Source organism: Brugia malayi, assembly GCF_000002995.4.
Source record: "Brugia malayi strain FR3 genome assembly, contig: Bm_v4_Chr3_scaffold_001, whole genome shotgun sequence".
NCBI lineage: Eukaryota > Metazoa > Nematoda > Chromadorea > Rhabditida > Onchocercidae > Brugia > Brugia malayi.
In genome coordinates, this window is record NW_025062477.1 from 2,594,429 (window position 1) to 2,620,555 (window position 26,127).

Genomic DNA, 26,127 nt, shown 5'->3' on the forward strand with positions numbered 1-26,127 from the left:
TATTATCAGATTCCCGCTTTTTTTTCCTACAGGAATTGCAGGTTGCATGCCATTTTCGGTATCATTAGAAAGAGATTGGAAGGATTGCTTTAGCTATTTCATATAATGATATCTCCTCTTATCACATATCATATCATATGTGATTGTGGTGTTTCTGTTTAGCTTTTGCATCTTCTTAAACATTTGAAAGTGACAAATGGTTCTCTTTTATTTCTGGGTATTCGTTGATCTAATTTGCATGAAATTTACACAATTTATGGATTTTCCTGGTGTATGTGTATGTTTTATCATTAATTTTGCTTACTTATGTATATATGGATTTTTTCAAGAAAAAAAATTCCGTTTATTTTTTTCTTTTATCTCAACAAGAAAAGCTAACAACAGTGGTAGAATGAACTCAACTGAAATTAACAGTAAATATAACGTTGAACGAGAAGCACTGCAATCATCGAGAATTACTACCAACTGTGGAATTGTAAATATTTTGCAAAAAAAAAAAAAACAGAATTAGGAACAAGAAGAAAACAAACAACGCATATGTAACTTTCAGCTGCATACAATGGGACATGAATTTGTAAAGCAAGAAGTATGAGCAAAGATTCTTAGTGAATTTTACAAAGCAATGCAGAAACATATAATTATAATTTGACGGTTAAGTCAAAGATCCCACTTTAACTTAACTTAAGACATTAGTAATTTAAGTCCTGTTTATTATAAAAGATCTTAAAAAGTTTGGTAAACTTTTCAAATAGAACTACATACATTAAAACAATTCACGAAAAATCGTAACCTTAAAACGACTGCAAAGACTAGCATGACGAACTCCTGTCCCAAACTGTAATACTGAATAAAACAATAACAACAAAAAAGCGTCATCAACAAAAATCCTAAAAAATTCAATTTCTGTGAGTTTATTCAATTTATATAAAGTGCAAAATAAGCAAATATGACACGGAGAAACGGACCTGATGATATGACAAAAGAGCACATGAAATTTTTGCAAAAATTACAAATATTTCATGAGGATGACGAAATAGTGTGTAATGATGTTATCACTCTACTCTGTTCACTATGAGATATTCCAGATTAGTACACGGTGTAGTATACTAAAACCTTTTAAACTATAATTTCTCAAACTGATAATTATACATTAATTTCATAGCAATATTGAAAACATATGGAAAAGTGCAAACACTAACATATAAACCAAATATCAATCAAAATTAGAAAACTGAACTAACTTCAACAACTTTGAAAAAAATAAAAATTCTAACTATGCAAATCGTGGTGTATGCATAGCACATGCCTCCCAAAGTTTTTTTTCTGTCTCTTGGTCCAGAATACTGGGCACCTGTTTTGTTAGTGCTAAGAGCGGTGCTAATAAACTGAACAGTGTGTCCATTAACAAATCCAACGAACCATCCACAGTACCCGGTTCATCAGTTCTACATTTAAATTAAAACAGATGTTAAATTATTACATTTTAATAAATCATCTCTTACTCGCCAGAAGCAGTTAAAAAATACTTAAGCACTCATCCAAAATACAACATTGTAGAAATCTTTGATAAAAACTGAAATACTAGAATCCAAATTCTATCATACTCCTGATGTTATATTGATGAGTAATAAAATACCGTGTACTAGCGGCTGAGGTCATTGACTTCGATACTGTAATGCATACAGCGGCTGCAGCTAATGGATCACTCGGGAGTTCTCTCTCTGGAGACAGTCCACTTTCTCTTTTTTCATTTGTCCACCATCTTACACGCCGTTCCATACAACTCCTCAATTGCATAACCCCAGATGATCGAGTTCGATTACCTAAATTAAAATTTTCAATTTAGAAACATAAACTAAACTAAGAAATCAAGGTTTTGAAAAACTTTAATTGTATTTGTAACTAATCATGGTGCCTCTTCCATGAAGCGAAAACATCTCACTGTTGAAATAGAAGAACCGACCTAACATCAGTGTACATACCTGACTGCCTTGCATTTTTTCTCGCAGTTTTTCTAACTGATTCACTCTGAAAATAATGAAGCATATGAGAGAGACCTATAAGAAACGAAATCTTGCGATAAAGAAAGAAAAGTTTATTCACTACATTTATCAAGTTTTGTAGATTAAGTAGGCTAAAATATGGAAGATAAATTGAACTGCCTCAAAACAACCTGTTCACCCTCAGTTTCACTAACTGATGGCGATTTCCTCCGAATTTTGATAAGATCTTTCCATCTTCCTTTTTTGCCCAAATCCTAAAAATAAATAATAGGTTATTTACATTACCTATAACAAAAGAAACCAATTTAAAATTACTAAATTTAATACCTTAGGTATCTCCTCATGACTTCTGACCCAACCGTACCATTTTCGGCATTTTTTATCGACGCAACGCCATCTAAAAAAATAAGATTTGAGGAATGATGGAATTAACAAGTTATTTAGGGGTAAAAATTAACACGCCATTTACAGGCCACAATTTTTTCTATTTATTTATTCAAAAAATTTTTCTATTCATTAGAAGCAAAATACAGAGCACTTCAAATCTACAATTTGAGAGAAATGATTGTATAAAACAGAGAATTTTTTAAAAAGCTATTATGCAAAAAATACCTGTGTCTATTACCACCGCACATCTGTGGCCGTACTTGTCCGTTGCAGTGAAAACAGTGCCTACAACCATCTTCCGCTACTAACGGTGTTTTTTCCACTTTGCTAAAAGAAAAAAGAGAGCAAAATGAAGAAATCATTTACTGAAATTAGTGAACTCAAACAACACTTTCGCCAATTTTTTTATTTACAAGATAATAACAAAAGAAAGAAGTCATTTTGAAATTTTATTAAGTCTTATATATCATCACCTCAGTCAATCATTAAATTCGCAAATGAAAAATCAAAAAAACCATTAAATTTTTGGAAACTTAGCATAATAAAAAATTCATTGTGAGAAAATTTCGAGTTATGTATAAATAACCTAAAAGAAAACTTACTAAAATTTGGGACGTCCGTTCCCAGTTCTCCTGGACGGAATATTTTGACTATTTGGAAGTGATCCACTTTGATTCGGAGAAAGTGAAGATTGTAATGAAGCTGGATCTTTCTGCTCGGTATATTGAGAATATCCTTGAACTTGACCGGGTTCATTTTCAACTTTTGTTATAGCTGGCAGTGATGTTTGTGCAAAAATATTAGAAAATGAATCTGGTGGTAAGCAATCAGGTATAATATTTGACATGATCGGATCATGAATACTGTCTAAAGTGCCATCATTTAGTTTGCTTGGAGAAACATTCAATGTTACAAGATCCGTTTTAACATCATCAGGATCTTCTTTCTGAAAAAAAAAATATATATATATATGTATATATATTATTATTATTATTATTATTAATTTCATCTACAGAAGTGGATGTATTGCAACAAGTAAAAATATAATCATGAGAATCAGAAAGAAATTTTGATAAAGAATGCATGCATTAAGATTTATATGAAGATTGAAAATTTTTTAATTTTGGGAAGCTTGACGGAATAAAAAAAGGCACTTACCACAAAACTAGGCAACTGGTTATTTATTTCAGAAATTGATGGTTCATGAACTTCGTTCCATTTCAGGCAATTCACATTTGCACACCTAGAGAATTAGTTGACTATCACAGCTCTGAACTTTTAATCAGATAGTTTGTAGGATTTTTAATTGAGTAAATGCACAAACCTCCATTTAATACCATACAGGACGCAATAGTAACCACAACTTGAGCAATTTTTCTGGAGAGAATTTTGGTGATGAAAGTTGAAGTTCTGCTCATCAAAACCTGCTAATGGACGATCATCAGATGCGCCCAGAATATCATTAAATGACAATGACGATAGTGGATCTGTAGGGCTGAAGAGTGGCGAAGAACCAAACAAATCATCGAAACCGTCTGACATACCCGAACACAATCTGAAAAATCCGAAAAATTTTTCACAGTGAATGAAAGAGAAGAAACAAAAAGTATAAGAATGAAATATATGATCCTTGCAAACTAAATTTTCATAAGAAATACAAAGCAGATAAAAAAGTGCGATATTAGAAAAATGAACGCTTAATTCAAAAAAATGCTATCATGAATATGACAGCATTATGGATTGATTTAAATGAACCTTGTACGCCCTGAAGATAAGCTGTTGAAGCGTTCACGTAGCTTTTCAGATGATAAATCACCAATAACAGACTTGGGACATTTGAGGTTACTTTTCACTGATGGTCTTGAAATTTCATCAATGTCTGTACCAATTCGATCCAATAGGAAATTACAAGTACCTTCATTTAAAATCGGTAGCATAGGATCCTAGAAAGGAAATATTACCCAACAATAATGAAGATGAAATTTAATTCATCCTTATTTCAAATTAATTTAATATTCTAGAACATGTGATTTATTAAGCAAGAGGAAAAAATTTACTTCGCCCAAATCTATATCAAATGATTGCGAGAATGAATTTGTTTTATTACGACTTGAGATAGACGTGAAGCTTCCCAGACGCCTCCGTTCACTTCTTATTTCGGTGTTATCTTTAACTGAAAAGAAATAAGTCATTACTGTAGTTTTCTAATATAATTCAATAGTTCAGAGTGTAATTGATCTCAGTGCTTTATAAATGCCATTCACAGAAAAATACTTGGTGAAAGAGACGGCGTTCGCATTCTGGTTGGAAGAGGTGAAGATGTGGTTGGACTTGATAAAAGATTTTCCAATAAACTATCACTGGTATCAGATCGACTCGATTTTCTTCGAGATCTGTTCCCGCTAATAACTCTATCTCCTAAAAAATATTCTAGATTCTTCACTCTCTAACAATTAAAATTATCATCCTATCGTTGCAAAATTACCACATTTTAAAACGTCTCAAACATAGTCCAAGCATGGCTCTCCGCTAAAGTTTTGCGACACAGATCCAAATGTTCTCAAATTTCTACAAATTAAGACATCTATTAACACTGCATATAACAAAAGATAACAAAGTGAAATTTAAAATAGAAATCTATTGTCAAACAAAAAAAAAAAAAAAGGTGCGAAACCTGATAAAAAATTAGCGTTACATGATCCTGGAGATGATTTTTCGACAACACCTGATAAACACAATTCAGTTTTTGATGCTGTCAAACTGGGTTCCATGCAACCAGCAGCTTCACGTGCTTCTTGCAAAGCTTCAGTAAAACCCTTGAAAATAACACCACTAATGCCACAAACTTTTTTTTTTTTTAAAAAAAAAAAGAAAGTTCTAGGTTGAATAATTACAGACATATAAATCAAAAAGAGCATAAATCTGAAGAATTACCTTAATCTTTCGCTGTACTTCATATTCATTACGATAAGTATAATAGTCAAACAAATCACTCTTTTTCATTATTGCTGTTTCATGTGTACCATAAAACAGTACTGAGTAACGACCAGCGGGTATACCTTCCATTTTCTCCGACGATTGCATTATCTGTAACAAACACTCGTTTACGACTAACTAATCCCTACCGTCTTAAAGCAATCACTAAAACTATGGTGTTTTGGATAAAATTAATCAAATATTATTGATTTAAGGTTTCGGATAAAATTAATTAAATATTATTAATCCGAATGCAGAAACTTACCATTGCTGGCCATGGTGGAAACCCTTTCATTTTAGCCCAAACAACGGCACCTGATTTAAAATCTTTATCCATTAGCGCCTGAAAAAAGAAAAGTAAAGGAAGAAACAAAAATCACTGAACACGAGTGAATATATTAATTTAATAACATTACAAACTAAAAATATGCCTCTGATGTAAATATGAAAATCACGTGTGTGTGTGTGTGTGTGTGTGTGTGTGTGTGTGTGTGTGTGTGTGTGTGTGTGTGTGTGCACAGAGATAAGTTTAAAATTTCAAGTTTAAAATTTCTATGGAATATATACAAATAACACTGAAGTAACATTTGTCTGCAAAAACACAGATCGTACAAATATTAATTCACATCGATATAAATACAAATATTACAATAAGTTACATTAAGTATATTTCAAATAAATGGCACAAAATGTACGAAATTAGCAACTGATAGTAAAAGAGAAGAAATTTGAGCTTTAGCGCATAAAACGAACGCAAAGACACGTAACCATTCGTTGTCTCATCGCTCCCATTTACCCAGCCATCCGCTTGCCCGCCCGCCCGCCTATCAGTGACCCTCCCACGCGAATTCCAGAAGATCGTCGTCTAGACATTTGCAAATGCACGTGAATCGCTTGGCATACTGCCATCAGGCGGTAATTTGAATTGTGGGAATTAATATGACTACGTGATACTACGTCATACGTCGAGATTACGTCATTGTTTCACGTCTTTTATCGTTAATTGCATCAATTATAGCTTTAGTTGAAGTGTTAATGAGTTATTTATGAGAAAAAAATAGTGAAATTTTAATCATTTCTGATTAAAATATTCTTAAATCGAATATATTTAATTATTAATCGAAATTGGAATAATTTCAAATGGAATGCTTGTAGTGATAAAAGAAAATGAATGAAAGTGTGAGAAATGAATTATTATTGTCGCTAAATTCATTTCATTTCATTTATTTATTTTTTTTTTTAATTGGGTAAGAAAAGATAAGAAATGAAAATGTGTGAGAGAAAAAAAGAAAGAAAAAGCGGTAAAGATGAAAATGTTTGAACCTTTTTTCTTTTTTTTTTTTTTGCTTTTACTCATTTATTAACATTTCATTATTAATTAACATCAAAAAAACAAAATTTATACATTTTTTATACGTCAATTTTAAACATCAAATTTAATTTAATTTAATTTAAGTTATACATCAATTATGAAAAATCAATTTAATTTAAGTTATACATCAATTATGAAAAATCAATTTAATTAATTAATTTAATTTAAGTTATACATCAATTTTAAACATCAAATTTAATTTAAGTTATACATCAATTATGAAAAATCAATTTAATTAATTAATTTTTTTTTTTGCATTTATTTCAATTATTTATTACTTCTAATAACAATGCTCGTAATAATCGAGCCTCATAAGTTACAGTATTTTTTGCATTTTCATTTTCCAATTCATTAAGTGTTAATGCATCAGCTACTATTGTTGGTATATCTTTTCCATAAACTAAAATAAATGAAATTATTTATAAAATTATTTTGATTAAATATTATTATACATTTTTGTTGTTTAGCAGAATTTAATTAAAATTTAAAGATTAAAAAAAAATTTTTTTTTTTTTGAAGATATGTTCATTTATTACAAAAAAAAATTGAACAAAATTAATATTAGAAATGATTGGTAATTTAAATCTTTTAAATTTACTTTTTTTTTTAAAAAAATTAATTGATATTGCAGTGAATTCATTATTTCATTTCATTTTTCATTTTTTTTTTTTTCAGTTTTAAGAATGAAATGAAATTTTGTTAAAAACTAACTTTCACATTGTTCAAGAAATTGAAGACATTCTTGTAGCACTGAATCTCTTATGCTAATAAGATGCTTTGCTAAATTCTCAATTAATGAAATCATACAACGTTTACAGTAAAACCATGTATCAGTGCCAAGTTTCTTATCATATGGTTCCATTGCTTTAATTACTCGTGAAATACCAAATTCATAATTACCCTAAAATATATTTTATTTAATAAAAGCACTTCTCTCTCTCTCTCTCTTTTTTTTTTTAAGTTTAACTTTTTAAAATTAATCAATAAGACATACTTTTGAACAATAAAGTGTACCAATAACAAGATTTATAATACATAAATGGAAGAATTTTGTTTTATTTAAATTTGCTGCACTTGCTTCTTCTTCATTTTCAACTTTTTTCATCAATTCTTCAGCCTTCAATAAAATAAAAATTATTTAAGATTTTTACTTCATTCTTTTTTTTTTTTTCTTTCTTTTCAATTACAAAATTCAACTTAAAAATGAAATTTAACTTTTTTTTTTAAAAAAAAAAAAAAAAGAAACAAATAATTTATGAAATTTAAATTAACCTCTTCATTTTGATTAGTCATAATGTAACAGACACTAAGATTTGCCAAAATTATCGCTGTTATACTAAGCATCTGAAAATTTGAAATGGATGAATCATTGTATATCAAATGAATCATTAATAACTATTTGAGTTTTGATTCAATCAAATATTAACGAATAAAACATACATTGTCAAAATTCTTTTTAACATTTGGCTCATAAAATCCCGCTGCTTCCTTAAATTTATTGCCCTAAAAAAAGAAAAATGATTGAATTTGACTGAATACTATTGCTAAAATTATTCAACAAAATAAATATTAAAATATTAGTGCCAAGCAATAAACAATCTTGATTAAATAGTGTTATAAAGCAATCTTGGCTTAATAATGATAATGAAGCAATCTTGGCTTAATAATGATAATGAAGCAATCTTGGCCTAATAATTATAATAAAGCAATATTGACTTAATAACGACAATGAGGCAATCTTGGCTAAATAATGATAATGAAGCAATATTGGCTTAATAATGATAATGAAGCAATCTTGGCCTAATAATTATAATAAAGCAATATTGGCTTAATAACGACAATGAGGCAATCTTGGCCAAATAATGATAATGAAGCAATATTGGCTTAATAATGATAATGAGGCAATCTTGGCCTAATAATAAAGCAATATTGGCTTAATAACGATAATGAGGCAATCTTGGCTAAATAATGATAATGAAGCAATCTTGGCCTAATAATAATAATAAAGCAATCTTGGCTTAATAATGACAATGAGGCAACTTGGCTAAATAATGATAGTAAAGCAATTCTGGCCAATACTTGATACCTGCATGAATAAAGTATGGGCAACATTTAATTTCCATATATCATTTTCACTGCAAAATTCCACTGATTTTCGAAAAATTTTTTCCACTTGCGAGTAATTATTCATATCCCAGTAAATTTTAGCTTGCGACATTAACACTGGCATATATCTGATTTTAATTTAAATTCAATTACGATTATAAAGAAGGAAATAAAAAATTGGAATTTAAAATTTAATGCAAATTCTTTTTTTTTTCCACCTTATAAATCCATCTGTAAATGAAATTATTGTAAGCTAAATAAGAATTCAAAATGATTCGTATTATTATATTTTATAATTTTATATATAATTCAATTAATAATATTTAATTTCAGTACAATACTGCAAATATAAATGTCAAAAATAATCACTTTGCAGTATAATAAATATTAAAAAAAAAGCTAAAATTTTGAAAAACAAAAAGAATTTAAATCAAATTAATCGATCACTTCGATGATTTATATCAAAAATTTCCTTCAAAATATTTCATATTTTTAGTCTTACTCATATGTCCAAATGACAAGTACTATTCATTAAATGAATAATTCCGGTAATCCGGTTTAATTATGGAATTATGAATCATTGAAAATTTACCTAGCCATTGTATCATCATATGCTTTAGCAGTTTTTTGAATAATCAATTCATCATTTCCATCACGAATTTCCTGAATTATTTTATAATTACTGTTGCTGATTAAATGAATAAAATAAAGACAAATTGTTTCCGAAATAAAATTTCATTTGTTTGTTTATTTCAAATAAAATATAATAAGATGCAAAATTTCGAACCTATTATGAAGTTAAGATATATTAGGCAGAATATTTCAATTCTAATTAAAAATTAAAATTTCATTTATTTAAAATTTTTTTTTCTTTAAATAATAAATGAATACTATAAGAATAATTATATCAATATACTATCTTTTATCAATTTTTTTTTTTTTTTTTTGTAAAGAATGAAAATCGTACATTCATACGTTTCGTCAATCTACGCAATTCATTAATTTGTTCGTTACTAATTGCTTCAAATTTGTTGTATGCATCCATTGGCGCTGTCTGTTGGGTAATTAGCGCATCAATATAATCATACAAATACTGGAAAATGTGGACAATCATTTTTGAGCAAAAACTGGAAATTAAAATAAATCATACAAATTCTAGAAAATGATGATAATAATGATAATAATGATTTGAGAAATTGAAAAAAAAAAAAAAAAAAAATGAAATTTTTGATGATAATAAAATTACTTGCGTAAGATATTTATACGTCAAATGAGCATTTTCAGCCAATACATCAGCTGCTAAATCGTAATACTGAAAATGATTAATCAGTTTTGATTAATTATATAACAAAAATTAATACCAATAAATGTTTACTTTTAAAATTTTATTTAATCGAGAAATTTTACTACCATACGTAGAAAAAATATTACCTCATATTTGCAGTAGAGAAGAAGTAAATTACTGAATGTTTCCGGTGGAAATGGATTTTGACTCAAAAGATACTGTAATTTTGCAAAACCTAAAAGTAAATTAATTATAAAATAATTTGTTTGTTAGGAAAATTTTTATTTAGCATGAAATTAAATCATGAAATTTTATGAAATAATAGCAAAAATAACTAATGAAGTGAAAATAATTGACATTTTAAAATGACAGTGAAACTAAAAGATTTACCATCGGACGGATTACTATCCATATTAATTAAAGCTTGATTATGTAAAGTGACCGGATCAAGTTCCTCTTCCAGTCTTGGTGGCATATCTGTTAATGCTTCAGAAGCTGCTGATACTATAAAAATATTCAAATTATTTGAAAAATTAAATAAACCATAATTATTGCTATAATTTAACAAATAATTTTTAATTTTCTTCAAATCATTAAAATGCAAAAATTTTGATATAATTTTTGGTACTAAAGAATTTAACAATTTTAACAAATAAAGAAATAAAATTTACAATTTTTTAGGTTATATTCAATTGCTGCTTTTAAATTACACGCTTCAACCAATGATGTCTCACGTAAAAGACGTGTATTACCAACTGAACTCACTTCCATACCTTCCGTTGCCATACCAATTGATAATTCTGCTCAATTCACTTTTTCTTTTTTTTCTTTTAATTCAATTATAAATTACAATTTATTGATTAGAATTTTTGAAATTTTTACTAATTAAGAATAAATCTTTTCTTTTCTTTTTTTTCTAAAAGTTTTCTTTTCATTTGATGAAAAAAAATTTACCTGGATGATTTTGCACACCTTGATCAATAATATCAGCAATAAATTTTAATGCCTGTGAGTAATTATGCATTTGATAATGGCATAATGCTATTGAATAAGCTAAACATGGCTGAAAAATTATTTTAAAATGATAACAAAATGATTATTTTAGAGTAATGAAATGTATAAATGGGAGTATAAATTACAAGTATAAATAATTTCAGCTAATTTAAATTTTGCTAACCTGATAACCATGAATATGTGTAGCAGTTGTAAAACGTTCAAGTGCTTTTTCATAATTTCCTTCCTGAAATATAACTGAAATATACTTTGTAAAAAAAATTTTTTTTTAACTTTTATTAATTCAAAGTATTGATTAACCTTATATTCAGAGTACTGATTAATCTTATATTCAGAGTACTGATTAACCTTATATTCAGAGTACTGATTAACCTTATATTCAGAGTACTGATTAACCTTATATTCAGAGTACTGATTAACCTTATATTCAGAGTACTGATTAACCTTATATTCAGAGTACTGATTAACCTTATATTCAGAGTACTGATTAACCTTATATTCAGAGTACTGATTAACCTTATATTCAGAGTACTGATTAACCTTATATTCAGAGTACTGATTAACCTTATATTCAGAGTACTGATTAACCTTATATTCAGAGTACTGATTAATCTTATATTCAGAGTACTGATTAACCTTATATTCAGAGTACTGATTAACCTTATATTCAGAGTACTGATTAACCTTATATTCAGAGTACTGATTAACCTTATATTCAGAGTACTGATTAACCTTATATTCAGAGTACTGATTAACCTTATATTCAGAGTACTGATTAACCTTATATTCAGAGTACTGATTAATCTTATATTCAGAGTACTGATTAACCTTATATTCAAGACATGCTAAATTGATATCACCATCTGGATCATCCATTGCATATTTTTCAACAAGCATTCGAGCATTTATTATATCTTCCTCACGATATTTAATTGCTGATTCTAATTTTAACACTTGTTGAGCAAATTGTGGCTCATCAATCTTAAAAATTATCTCATATAATTTCATGTTTTATTTCATTTTTAAAGAAAAATTCAACTTTTTAATTTTTAAATAAAAATATTAAAATTGAATTAATAATTTTTGAAAAATTAAATTTACTTGTGAAATAACAGCACTAGCTTCCGGAAACATAAAAGCATTGTAGAGTGATTGAGCCCAATAAAGTCTATATTCCGGATAGGATGAATGTAACCGGACAAGTTGCTCATAGCATTCTGCTGCTTCAATAAATTGTTGTAAATAGAAATAGCAATAGCCAAGTAATGATAATGCTGCTCTACTCTAAACATACAAATTTTGGTTATTTTAAAAATTTAATTAATGCAAAATTTTATAATTTATTCTTTTTCATTTTATTTGTTTCTTTTAATGAAAAATATAATTGCAAATATCTAACATTCATTTCCTATTTTTCCATTTTTTTGCAATTAAAATTAAAGTATACTAGTATATGGGAAACAAATGATAACCTCTCTCTCTCTCTTTGATAACTATTCTCTTTGAAAAAGGTTTTTATTAAATAGCACTTAATAAATTTGTTTACATCATTTGATCATTTGTTTACAAATCATATATAATTCATTCAGTTCACTACAAATTAACTGAAAACAAATTCTTACATAGAAAATATGTTTTTTGCAATTAAAAAAAAAAGATTATTCTCATTTGAAATTTGTTAAAAATTACATTTGGCGTTCGTTGCAATTCATACTGCAATGATCGAATTGCATTTTCATATCGACGTTCTTTAATCTACAAATTAATATAATACATTAATTAATTTTAATCATTAATTATCATTTTTATTTCATTAGCATATTTATCTCTTATTAATTCCTATACTAAATAATATTTTTATATTCATTACTTTCAGTGAATTGTTTTTTTTTTTTTTCGATTAAAAATGATAAAACTGATAAAACTAAATGATAAAACTCATTTCATTATTTTACAATTAATAACATCCATCATTCATTTCTATGTATTTTTTCTTAAAAAATAACTTCTATGATTGTAATGAAATAATTTTAGAAGTAAATTTCATTTTTATTTGCATAAAAACTTTCAATTTCATAAGTTTAGTGCTATATATTCATTTGTTGATTTCTAATTTACAAATTTTTAACAAAAATTTCAATAATTTTTAATTATTTCTAACATAAATCATCAATATATAATAAATTTTTGTTTGCTTATTTATTGAATAAACGAAATTAACATATTACGTAGTTCACGTAGCACGTATCACTTTTATCTATCTCTTTTTTTTTTCACCTTTGACTTATTTCAAAAAACAAAAAAAAAAAAAAAAAAAAAAAAAAGTAAATATATAGAAAATTAATGAAAACTTTATCATTCAAACTATTTAAATGTTAACAATTAGTTAATTACTAAAAAAAATTTAATAATTAATGAATCATATTGTCTAATTTTAGTACTTATCAATGAAATTGTGCTAATAATTAACGTAAACGAACGATTTATTTTAAATTACAAATTTAGTATATTTGCATAAAAATTATTCGAAATTGTTTTATTCTAAAAATTTTCACATTTATTTAAATTAGTAAAAAGTTAGTACTTAAAATGTTAGGAATTATAATCATTTAATTATTTATTCATTTTATTATTTTTTTTTTTTTTTTTAAATTATTAAAACAAACCATTCCATAAATTGTACTCGTAAATTCGCCATCTTTTATTGGTGCAAACGGCATTTTGATTAAAATTACATACTAATCCATAATTCTCGTTTTTCAACCTTTCCAAGTTGTAAAATGAAATTGCTATGGTAACACGTACCTATGCTTTCATTAAGATATTTAATGTAAATTCAATATGTAAGCAATTTTCTGCTATTCATATTATTTTCAAATCAATTTTCATATTCATATGTTTACATTAGTTATTTACAGGTATGTATGATTTCAAATTATGACACAGATTAAAATTTTTTGAAAAAAAAAAAAAAAGAGAAAACAAACAAACGAAAGAAAAAATTTTTCAAAATTTTGCAATAATAAAATTGATTATTTATTCCAAATATTTTTCATTTAAATCAATTCCACTAGGAATTTCATATCAAAATATTAGCAAAAATTCCATCCATCTAATATGCAGTATTTTAGTTTTCAAACTTCATCTTTGATTAGCAATGAATTGTGGAAATATTTCATTTCAAATCATAATTTTAAGTTTTAAAGAAACATAAACTTTCATCTAACAATATTGTTAGCATAAGTAATATGAAGCTTTATGAGTTAAATTTTAAAAGTGATAAACTTCTATCTCCTCAATATTTATGATTCTTTTTCATTCTCAATAATATTGATGTATGATAATAATATCATGTATTAGAAATAATAATTGTAAAATTTTAAGATAATTCAATAAATTCGATTTTATTCATTTCATCTTGAAATTTTCAGATTAATCTGCTTTTTTTCTTTCTTTTTATAATTTTTAATAAATTTTTTTTATGGTTTCACATTTCTTTTTTAGTTTCACTAAGCTCTAACAACAAAGAAATATTAAATTATTAATATTGCATTATGGATTTATTAAAAATTATTAAAAAAGTCTTTATTAAAACAGTTATATAAGGTATATACAGGTAAGGACAAGAAGTACTAATCATTTATCATTACTTAAATTCTTACTATTATGACGAATACTAATATTGACAACAAAATAGATCGCACAGGTAAGTGAGAAGAGAAAAATGTAAGTTATAATGATGAAATTGTATCATAAACTTTTTTCCGAATCGCATATATGATAGTTTTTTGCTTACTTAAATTAGGATCTGGTCATCTAATCATTGAAATGTGACAAAATCAACACCACACTTCTTAAATTTTAATCAATTTTTCAGTTTTAGAATTTTCGAAGAAAAAAATTCATGAACATACCTAAGTTGTGTCGAAATGTTTATGCAATACCTGATTCATCAAAATTCCAAATTTATGAAAATAACAGCAATATAAATTATATATTAAATTATTACATGAAATGAATCACCCTGCATTTATTATTGCGGATTATTATACATACACTAATAAATTGAGAAAAAATTTCACATTGAAAACGAATGATACTTTTTTTAGATGAAATTATTTAAATGATAAAATTAAATTACAATGTACAAGCTATCAATCACATTTCGTTTTCAGCACGTTTATTAACATCAAAATTCTAAATTGATTTATCCTCAAAACGATTTTCGAAATTATAAATAGCATGAAGATATTTTCCAGAAACTAAAAAGACATATATTATATGAAATTCAAACATAGAATCATCAACGAAAAAGTTGGAATAACAGATTTTATATTGTAGAAATATTTTGAATTGAATAAAACAAATTTTTATTGTAAATATTTAAATAATTACTATTCATCTATCTTCCAATCTTATTTGTAATGTTTTTGAATATTCTTCCAAAACATCTTCTAATTTGATTTATGTCCTAAAAATCTTGCATTTTATTTGTCACTGTACACAAGGAAAGAATATAATTCCCACATTATAGGTGTTAATTATTTCCTCTCCCTCCCTCTCTTTCTTTCTCTCAACTCCTAAGAACAGTCCATTTTAATCAAATGCTTACAAAATGATCATCACAACTAAATTCTACCCAAATATTCTTATGAACTAGGAAAAGAAGTGCAATCTATGATTAACTTTATTCTCAATATTCTTTGGTAATTATTTTGTAACAGTTATTAGCAGTGAATCTTCATCTACTCAAAGCTATTCGTCTGCGCAAATAAGGAAAAAGAGCTTTGTCTTCAAGCCAAAAACGAACAAAAAGAAGTAAAATGGATAGTTAAAATATGCATAATATAGAAATAAACATACAAACTATGAAATCGTTCTGTTGTAACAGAACTTAAATATCAAAGGTAATTAAATACTACCAAAAAAAAAGAAAAAAAAAACTACTCACTTAGAGAAAATAAACAAAAGTCCTCTCACAAATTACTGTTTCTTAGAAAGCAGTAGTCTTTTCCTGAATCTTACCTACCAAAGACAGTAAGTACATCTGCAGATAGAAATCACCACTAAAATGTGATTATGCTGTTTTAATTTTCTATTAAAAAAAAGAATTGGAATTCCAAATAGATAGAATGATGCAAGAAACATAAGGGATATGTAAAAAACATACGAATATCACCAATCTAATATAAGATCTTTGGCTTAATATATTCTAATATATTCCAAATTGTTAATTAGTACTGATATGTTTCTGTATCAAAAGTGCCATTTTTGATGATAGAAAAGTGCTTACACTATAAGAAAGGATAGAAAAGAGATCACACAAACCGGATACTCGGTTAAAATCCTTTCTGCAACTGCCGCACCTAAAATTTGAAAATGAAAATGTAAAACTGAAATGGCAAAAAAAAAAAAAAAAAAAACAGTCTACACTACTGGATTTTATTACTTTACATAAAGCAATCAAACAATCTTAATTTAATGTTAGTAAAATTTTAGTCTAGGAAAATGACGTCAAATCTGTCAAATGTTATTGAAATATTTTCAACATTACTTGTTTGTTTAAAGTTCGTATCTGATCATGAAGTGATTGCAACGATTCGGCGTGTTGCTTTTGCATCATGTTTATTTTCATTCGTCCTTGTTGTTCTTGCATTATTATTTCAGCATTCAATTCCGCAATCTGCAAAAATTGATTAATACAAAAACAAACTATGTCTATTATAGAGTATCATCACAAATTAAACGGTGAGAATATAGAAGTGATTATTGAGGTATTATTTTCCATGCATATTGCAACTATATTCAGACACACCTATAGAGTATCAGCCTTTCTAAATAGGTCTCTAATGCTTGATAATCATGAACCATGAAATAAGTGACAACTGTTTGCTGATTATGATAAAAACCTCTGATTAAACAAATGATACACATTCTTTTCGTTTCCCGATTTTTTTTTTTCCTGATTTTTTCAGTGCAAAAGGAAGATAGAAAGGAAGATAACCTTCTTATCTCTTTCCAGTATAATTCTGTCTTTTTCAAAGCATTTCTTCTGCAACTCTAAAATTTCGTCCTTATATTGTTGAATGACAAAGATGTGTTCCGAATGAGCATTATCTAGCGTTGTTTCTGTCATAGCATTTCGCTAAAAAAAATCTCATCAAATGACAATTACATTCAAACGAGATAGGAATTGTTGCTGACATTAAGATTATGTAAAACAAATTATTTAAATTGTTAGAACATATAAAAAATACTCGCTCCAAACCTTTTATATCTACTTCAAAGGAAGTGATCTCAAATTAATAAATAACAAAAAATAGTGCAAAAAGTTTCCTACCTTTGATACTTTTCCTCCCCTGTTTTCAGAAGAGCTCAGTCTGTTTCGCTTTGAATGACTGCTACTTTTTGACTTTGGCATATTGCTATATGTTGAAGCTTCTCCAAACATTGCCTTTCTAGACATTGTACATAAACGACAATATAGCGGTTTGTCCTATAATTCATTAAATGTTCTGATTGGGAAAGAATTAAATAGCATTCTTAATAAAGCATTATCTCGCATTAAAATAATTCATTAACAGCCACTACAAAAAAAAAAAAAAAAAATGGACAAATCAGAAATCGTCAATCGTCACGAATATTTGCAACCTTTTGTGAGGGTTCTCGAACAAAGGCTGATTTCTGAAGGCACTGAGAACATTGCACCGGTAAACCATACTTCCTCTCAGCATGGCAACACCAAACACATTTGTTAGCAACGAAAGCAGCTTGTAGCTGGCAATACATACATATTGTTGGCTGAAATAAACTGAGCAATTATTATTATTATTAACATACTACTTTGGCAAGCTTAAGTTATTGAAGGACTGAAACATTAATTAATGAAAATTTCAAAGAAATTATCCGGTCAAAGAAACAGAAGAAGGACACCATAAAAACATGTGACTAACCTTTGTTTTATATTTCTCCTCATTCTTCTTACACTTTTCACACTGCGAGTCATTTTCACTACCTGCACTAAAAATCGTATTCGACATAGCATTATAATAAAAATTTAGTAATCAAAAATTCAAAAGAAAAAGAAAAAAAATAGATTGTAATTCATCTCAAAATTAGCAACGGACTGTTTATGAAAGACAACGTACGTTATTTCAGGCATTCCCGCCTTGCAGTAGTAACATTTACGTGTCATTTTATCTTTTTCATCGATATTTCCTCTGAAAACACAATAAGTTAGAAATAAGTAATAGAAATTCTCATTCATTTAATCAGGAGAAAGAAAATGAGAAATTCAACTAAACAGATTTCCAAGATGAAAATGATAATACATCAATCGAAGGATTCATAGCTTCTGCTTTCTTCCTGATAACTCATCATAGTTTTGTTTAGTTGTAACAGATATCATCAACAAGAAATCATATCAATGGTCAAAATTTTTTCGTCTATGTCAATTACAAAAAAAAAAGTCCAAAGAAGAAAAAAGAATAAAACGCTTTCATAAATTATCGCATTCCAAATTATATAATTATATAAATTCAATTATATAAATCATCTAAATTAATTAACAACATTTCAAATGAGAAATTGAAAGCGTCATGCATCCGTTTGGGAAAAAAATGTTTGTAATTGTTATAAGGGATTTACCCATACCTTAAAGTGGAAAACACATAAATCAACTGTTTTGTGAGACATACAATTTTCACAGAGTGGTGCATATTTACCCAACTGTGGCCATTATATTCATAAAGTGTTTGGGATGAAATAATTGCACAACGCGAACCGGTAGGGAACTTCGGGTCATTGTTACCTTCGAGGTTTGGGTTGCTGCGGTATGTTTGGGAGGAGGTGTGGTGATGCTTAGTCATTGTTGGGCGGTTGCTAGAGTTATCCGGGGTTACCCGGGGTTAGGGATCCGAGGTCACGGGTTTTCTTAAGGTCTTAAAAGCTATGGGTTTGGTCTGTTCTTGTTCACTGTAAAACTCTTAGGCTACACCAGATAAAAGCTACACCATCTTTGACTGTTTTGCAAAGAAGTTTTTTTGAAGTTGAAACTCAGATTATTTTAAATGTTTCAGCGCAGGAAGTGACGTGAGCCGCGTAAAATAATGGTTTGCGGACGTGTACGAACAAAAACCGTGAAGAAAGCTTCACGTGTAATTATTGAGAAGTATTATACTAAGCTGACACATGACTTCCATACAAATAAACGAATTTGCGAGGAAATTGCAGTTATTCCGAGCAAAAAAATGAGGAACCGCATTGCGGGGTGAGTGGAAATTGAATTGCTGACTAAGCTTGAGTTCGGATGAATTATTTGGAGCCAGTTTTGCTCAAATTTCTAGTTTAACTTTTGTTAACAGTGCTCATATCGATGGACAAAGTCTAGCCTTTGTGAGGATGAACTTTGGAGCAGATAGTTCAGTTTCGTAGTAACGGGGGCGACATTTAAAAGAATCATTTAATAATTTCAGGGCAAATCTGCTGCTGAGATCACTATTGAAAAGTCTAGTAGTTTACAGTAGATTCTATATATAGGAAGATTTTATCTACTTGGGAAGCTGTTCGTTCATGAGATTGTCCCCCATTTTGCGTTACTTTGCTTATCATTTAAGGTGAAAGATGTTAGATCTTTTCTATTGATGTAGGAACGAAAGACAGCTATTTATATCATATTTTGTCCAATATTTATGTTAAGTTGTGTAAGTCGGTTGGAGTTCCGGAATTATAAACAATTATTTCAGTTATATAACACACTTGATGAAACGTATCGAAAAGGGACCGGTTCGTGGTATTTCAATCAAATTACAAGAGGAAGAAAGAGAGCGTCGCGATAACTACATGCCGGATATTTCTGTCGTTGATCCGCGAATGTTGACCACAATTGAAGTAGATACGGAAACCAAGCAGATGATTGAGTCAATGGTTTGTTTTTTTTTTCACCTTTTTTCCTTAGATTTTTTTACTTTCTTTTCGTAGATAGAAAGTTAAATTACTTTTGTTATTAGATAGAAAATAAATTATTTGCATGAGAAAGAAAATTAGTTTACCTACATTTGTGAACATATTACTACAATGGTTGGTAAATGTAATAGTTGTTATTAAATTATGGCCTTCTATGGTATCATTTATTTTGGGATTGCTACTATCCCTCAAGTTGATGTTACACATGACTAATTAAATAGCCTTCAGAGATAATATTGGGTTATTCTGCCTCATCAAGCATCAAGTAATGAGTAGTTTTGAAGTTATTCGGAAACATATTAAGCAGATATTTGTTTAGTTTTCGCGAGGCTAACAATTATGTTGAAAAGTTCTACATGAGGGATGGTGATCGATGATTGTAAGTGTCGCAATGGAATATATTCTTGAGCAAATAAACAGTAGGTATAAACAGAATGTATATGCGAATATTCTGTGATTGCAGGAACTGAGTATTCCGATGACCGACAAGACAGCAAGTACGGGAATGGCTGGTCGAAGATAATCCGAAGAAAGAATAGAATTTCTGCCTTTTGTTCTTTTGTTTCTTGAAGAAAACTCTCATACAAACTCAAATTCGTTCTGTTATTTTTTTGAAATATGTACTAATAAATCCTCAATTTGTTTGTATGTAGCATAAAATAAGTCCCTGTAGTTTTTCACATGAGGCTGAATCGGTGACAGATAATTGGATAAAAGAATGAATCAATTTTATATAGCTACATAACAGTTTTTAATGGATTAAATTATCAGTTATTGATACAGATTCCGTAATTTAAACTAGTAAATTATAAGACGGTGTGACCATTGTGTTACTTAAAACTGCCTGTAGCAAGCGATTAGATGATTGTAACATAAAAACGAACAGAAAGCTAAATTTATGTACTTGCGGTTGGTTCCACATCCAATCTTGTTACGAGGAAAGTTATGGTCATATCCGTTCAAAAATCCGGCAAATTTTATGTTAACGATATTTGAGTATATTAGTGATGTCCTCTAAATAAGGAATAGATGTTAAAAAAAAAAAGCTTGTCCAACACTGTAAATCGAAGGAGAATAGAGAAATTATTGATGGTGATTGCATTAAGAATATAAATATTACTGAGTTTAAAGTTCACAGAAAAATGAAAGGCCAGAAGGAATGATAACTGAGACTCGTCACATTAGTATTTCAACAAATATTGCTGTATAAAAATTTGTGGAAATTATTTAACGATAAACTTCGTGTATTTACTAAACTTTCTCAGATCGAAATTACTTCACATTTTCATACTGTAAAACGAGTTCAACAAAATCTGAATGAAGAATTAGCTGATGTATGATCATTACCATTTATTGCATCAATGATATTCGATTGTTACCATTTCATTATATTAATTTCTTATATTTTTGTTTTAAATGTATTTGCCGTAACTCTGAAAATGTTTGTCCTTTTATTACCTTGTATCATCCAGACTTATATGACACAATTTCTAATACCATAATTGTAATTTGAGTCTTGCTTTTCTTCTCTGTAATAAAACCTCGAATAAATCCAATATCCGATAAGGCGTCATTTAGACGCCATTAACAATGGAGCATTCTGCAACTATAACCAGTCACAAGAGTAGAGGTTTATTTGAACAATATATACAGAAACAAGCATTTTTAAATCATAACATTGTCAAGACGATCCTTTGATAATGCGGTAAAAGCTGCCAAACAGGTACCCTCAAGTTGAAACTAAGTGCTGCACACAGTGGTATCTCATATCGCAAGAGTTCTTTGCGACTGATTCGTAATGATGATTCCAAATACTGAAAACCTGAGTCCAATTTAATTTAGGAAATATTTAAAATCAATTATGAAAACGGATTTAAAAGGGGAGTTTTGAATGAATAAAATTATTTCGAAACTAACGTTTACAACGTCAGAAATACACATTGATCCAAAATCAGTGATTTTTGCAGCAATAAGAAGAGCTGCTCCAGCTACCAATTTCCGATTCATTTTACACACTAAGCCCTACGAACAAATATCTTTCAGACATCAATAATCAAAAAGAAGTCTACTTAAGCAAGATCGTTTAAGTAATGCTTGTTTTAATGTCTTCTATATCCGACAGTCACTTGATTGCATTAAACTGAATAAGTCTTAAACATGAAAAGAATCGTTAATTTGATAGATTTTAAAGTGATCATTATTAAATTCTTTAAAACAGACCTTCAACAGTACTTTCTCGTAGAAAACATAAGCATGAGCCGTTGTAGCATCTTCTAAATTACATGCAACAGCTATTTGGTGAAGCTCTCGCTTAATACTGAAATAAAATTGAAAGAAAAATCGACAAGAAAAAATAAACAGTGTGTAGTATTATTAATTATATTATTAATTATCATCATTGTCAGTGGGAAAAGACACATTCTGGGGAAAAAAAAATGTATTCAGGAATAAAAATAAAAAGATAGAAAAATGAAAACCTTTTAATTTTGCTAAAGGAGACGTGAACATGCGGAAAACGTGACCGAAATGCTTCGTTCACTAAACGTTTCACTTCACTGTCTGGCTGATAATGCGTTACTATACTCTATGAATGGAAAATAAGTCATTCATATCATACATTAGCAGATAAATTCATAAGTCAAAAAAAACATTGTCTAAAAATAAAAAACTCACCACATATCCATTGAACTTCATCACAGTTTTTCGAGTGCGGCAATCAAAATTTGCTATAAGATTTGGATCATATTCGGTTGAATTTGCATTGCTACCAGAACCACATACTGTTGAATGAAGAAATGATGGTCCTTCTTCTATTCTGTCTAAAAGCTTCGATACCAAAAGTGACCTTACTTTAAGTAACACAATACAAATGAAACTATACAATAGTGGAATAATGTATAACATATAAACATTCATATATGACCTTAATATACTTATTAATACCTATAATCCTGCCACAAGATGATGCATACCATCGTGCAGAAACACATGGATACATTGTGCTCTGAAAAAACTAGAGCATTTAAAAAATACATTACCGTCTTTAAGTGAAACTGATTTATCAACTTACCGAGCTCTTGTTATCACCACCGGAATACTTAAGAAATTGCGAATTGTCCTCTGATGAATATGAAGCACTGTTCACACTTGTTAAAATTAAATCACGAAAACTGAGTTCCTAAATTAGTAACAAAATATAGCAGATTGAATACAGAATATGCATTAAGAAATAATATCATAAAGCGAATAGAGGTGAGATCTTGCAGGTATATTAAAACAATTCCAACCTGCATGTGCTTATAATTGATTGGCTTGATTCTGGTATAAGCAAACGAGATAACGCCAAACCGATCAGAGTTTTCGCTGAAATCTATTATCTTACTACGAAACATGATGAGAAATGAAGTACTCAACTATACAAACATAATTTATCATACGAAGTATTCGTTGAAATATATTAGCCGAATTCATTTAACTATCATTACTTTTCAAAGATCAACAGAATAAAAGTTAATTCCCCTACAGAGTAATAATCTCATGCGTTTACAAATCTTACAATAATATCTCTGCTTATAATTACATGTCAATCTTACTCAGTTAGTGGTAGGTGAAAAAATAACGACTGACATTTTTACCTATTTAGACAACACAGAATATATACAGAAACTGTTAAAAGTAGTTAAAAGAAAAAATAATAATAATGCAGAAGAATGCAGTTTATTTGAGCCAAAGTAAAATTATAATTAACAGTTTTCTTACTGACTATATTAATCAATATCCTTTTATTGTCTAAAATCCTACATTTCACTTTCATATTTCAATATATCAGAGTTGCATCAACTGCAGTAACAGATTTTAAAAACGAAAATTTAACAGACCTTTGATTTTTGATATTACAAAGTTTTAAGAACTTTTGACGACTCGTCAATTCTTTCACATTTTGTTCGCTCTTTTCTATAAAAAATTTCACGTCATTTTAAAACAGCATAAATAAAGTTTTTGAATTTACATAATCAATGGAAAACTCTCGCGTAATTCACCATAAATTCTTTGTTATCGTACAAGATAGCTGACAAATGTTATGTAGAAAAATGACATGATTCAAGAAGATTGAAAACAAAAAAGGAGTAGCAAATGGAGTGATTAAACCAAAGAACCCAAACCAAAGGAATTAAATTCGTTGAACAAGTTCAAAATTGGTCTATTAAATTACCTTTCCCAAGCTAAAACGGGATGTACCAGTTAGTGGAGACAATTAGTAAACTCCTCCAAGGAATCCTGTTGCAAACAACAACACAAACCTTTTTCTTCTGTAGCATTAATGCAACTTTTTCTTGACCACTTTCTTAAAGATCTGAAACCTAAAGACTTGTAGAAAAAAGAAAAAAAAGCAAAAGGTATATTCTCCTATAATTAATAAATAATCATAATCTACACACCTAACAGAAGTTTCGTCAGCTCTTGTATTATTGAACTTCTCACTGCTGCTTTCACTGCTGCTACCACTAATTCCACGTGTCCGACAAAGCTGCAATATATTAAGAAAGTGAATGCAATTCAATAAAAATATAAACATATGAAAACCATTCCATGAATATAGAAGTTTTTAGTACACATGAATTAAAGCGAATTTTTACATACAATCGATTGGAAATCATTCATTTATACTTATTAGTATTCATAACATTCACCTGCTTCGGCATTAATGTTTCGATGTTTACTTCCAACTTGTCATAATCGTCGGTTTTATCTACTTCACAATTTCCTAAAACGAAAAGTCCAGAAACTCCAGTAGTGGACCATGAAGTTATGTAACATTATAATTTTTTCTAAATATGATGCAGACATTTCGCCTCAGGTATTGCTTATCTTGCACCATGTAATGATACATTCTAACACCACTGAAAGTAAGATACAATTCACTTTTAATTTAAAAACAACATACCTTCTGACTGCTGACATTCCTCTTCGCTGCAAAGGATATCCCTTGTAGAGCTGTTAGCATTACTAACTAATTTATCGTCATGATTTGACTTTCGTTTCCCACAACTACCAATTTTAGTCATAGATAACAGAGAATTTTGCGTGATAAGTAGCTGGTAAGCATTCCGTTTCGATAATTTGTTATGCATATACATTACACACAATGAACACCCCCAGTCTAGAAATAGATTACATATGGTTCTTCTGGTTGTTTAATAATGAGCATTGCACCCTGAATATTCATTCCTTTTCCCATCTTCTTTACAAATCACCATTACCAACCATCAATCTGTGACCGTTAACTTCCACTTGCCTTTCTCTTTACCCACTTTATATTCTAAAAATCATTCCCAATCTTTGATGATATCAGCTATTTCCAAGTCAAAACCCCAAGGTACCAGGAAACTACACCTCATATTTCCAGTACTGTTTACTCCAACCACCTTCCATCTGCGACACAGATAATCTTAGAATAGCGAGCAAGACTTTATCAGTAAACTTTTGTTCCATTTTAAAAACCTAAAATAACTTATGTGATCGATCATAAGAATGAACAAGCAATTTCAACCTTATATGCTTTGATGATATAATTTATTTTAGAAACAACTTTATATCCAATAACAAATGACAATCCCAACGCTGTCAAATTGGAAACTACTAATTATAAGATGAAGAAAGACAAACATTTCACGCAAGAATGCGTGAATGTATGCATTAATACTGTTACATAAATATTTGTATTAATCTGGCTTACCCTTATTTAAAAAAATATTAGCAGTTAAAATTATCAAAGCTTCCACAAAAGCATTTTATCCAATATACTAGCAACTGCCTAAATATCACTCAAACCCATCCATGTTATATATATAGCTCTCCAAATACTGGCAAATACTAAAAATATTAATTTAGTTCTTCATAAAAAATTATTCCTCAAACACATGATGAATGATGTTGCGTACTGACTGGAATTAAAAAGTTTGATTTATGCATATGATGTAGAAATCGAATAAAAATTAAAAACGATACATGAGGTTAAA

At 28.5% G+C, this 26,127-nt stretch overlaps 5 protein-coding genes across 8 annotated transcripts; 1 reads left to right on the plus strand and 4 right to left on the minus strand.

The window, feature by feature from the left end:
* Window positions 1–1,273: 1,273 nt before the first annotated feature.
* Window positions 1,274–5,703, minus strand: Bm1995 (PWWP domain containing protein; the record flags this gene model as incomplete). The annotated part of the gene is made up of 15 exons (XM_043079784.1): window positions 1,274–1,445; window positions 1,637–1,823; window positions 1,983–2,028; window positions 2,174–2,257; window positions 2,331–2,400; window positions 2,616–2,717; window positions 2,993–3,336; window positions 3,549–3,633; window positions 3,715–3,945; window positions 4,146–4,333; window positions 4,448–4,563; window positions 4,665–4,808; window positions 5,065–5,206; window positions 5,325–5,477; window positions 5,632–5,703. The coding sequence occupies 15 exons, from the start codon at window positions 5,701–5,703 to the stop codon at window positions 1,274–1,276; spliced, it is 2,136 nt and encodes a 711-aa protein (XP_042935718.1).
* A 1,298-nt stretch (window positions 5,704–7,001) lies between these two features.
* On the minus strand, window positions 7,002–13,863 carry Bma-dyf-1 (MGC80272 protein, putative; the record flags this gene model as incomplete). Its single annotated transcript, XM_043079785.1, has 17 exons — window positions 7,002–7,138; window positions 7,450–7,639; window positions 7,733–7,855; window positions 8,011–8,074; window positions 8,179–8,241; window positions 9,437–9,507; window positions 9,812–9,937; window positions 10,091–10,156; window positions 10,276–10,364; window positions 10,520–10,633; window positions 10,801–10,929; window positions 11,084–11,192; window positions 11,307–11,369; window positions 11,972–12,124; window positions 12,245–12,427; window positions 12,833–12,898; window positions 13,810–13,863. 17 exons carry the CDS (start codon window positions 13,861–13,863, stop codon window positions 7,002–7,004), a joined length of 1,800 nt encoding a protein of 599 aa, XP_042935719.1.
* A 2,619-nt stretch (window positions 13,864–16,482) lies between these two features.
* On the minus strand, window positions 16,483–18,338 carry Bm4807 (cDNA sequence BC008163, putative; the record flags this gene model as incomplete). The annotated part of the gene is made up of 7 exons (XM_001894282.2): window positions 16,483–16,509; window positions 16,698–16,826; window positions 17,148–17,288; window positions 17,484–17,639; window positions 17,795–17,944; window positions 18,097–18,163; window positions 18,292–18,338. The coding sequence occupies 7 exons, from the start codon at window positions 18,336–18,338 to the stop codon at window positions 16,483–16,485; spliced, it is 717 nt and encodes a 238-aa protein (XP_001894317.2).
* Window positions 18,339–19,251: 913 nt separating this feature from the next.
* Bma-rps-17 (40S ribosomal protein S17, putative) lies at window positions 19,252–20,630 on the plus strand (the record flags this gene model as incomplete). 2 transcript variants are annotated; one of them, XM_001894283.2, is made up of 3 exons in its annotated part: window positions 19,252–19,412; window positions 19,888–20,068; window positions 20,571–20,630. In XM_001894283.2, 3 exons carry the CDS (start codon window positions 19,252–19,254, stop codon window positions 20,628–20,630), a joined length of 402 nt encoding a protein of 133 aa, XP_001894318.1. The 2 variants fall into 2 exon arrangements, with proteins under 2 accessions (XP_001894318.1, XP_042935720.1); XM_043079786.1 differs by lacking the exon at window positions 19,252–19,412 and having other exon boundaries at window positions 19,904–20,068.
* Window positions 20,631–21,777: 1,147 nt separating this feature from the next.
* Window positions 21,778–25,245, minus strand: Bm7045 (Cyclin, N-terminal domain containing protein; the record flags this gene model as incomplete). 3 transcript variants are annotated; one of them, XM_043079787.1, is made up of 13 exons in its annotated part: window positions 21,778–21,921; window positions 22,025–22,129; window positions 22,328–22,424; window positions 22,585–22,691; window positions 22,781–22,926; window positions 23,051–23,111; window positions 23,178–23,285; window positions 23,395–23,470; window positions 23,986–24,061; window positions 24,409–24,461; window positions 24,547–24,635; window positions 24,799–24,872; window positions 25,053–25,245. In XM_043079787.1, 13 exons carry the CDS (start codon window positions 25,243–25,245, stop codon window positions 21,778–21,780), a joined length of 1,329 nt encoding a protein of 442 aa, XP_042935721.1. The 3 variants fall into 3 exon arrangements, with proteins under 3 accessions (XP_042935721.1, XP_042935722.1, XP_042935723.1); XM_043079788.1 differs by lacking the exon at window positions 25,053–25,245 and having other exon boundaries at window positions 24,799–24,810; XM_043079789.1 differs by lacking the exons at window positions 21,778–21,921; window positions 22,025–22,129; window positions 22,328–22,424; ... (4 more) ...; window positions 23,395–23,470; window positions 23,986–24,061 and having other exon boundaries at window positions 24,350–24,461.
* Window positions 25,246–26,127: the final 882 nt, after the last annotated feature.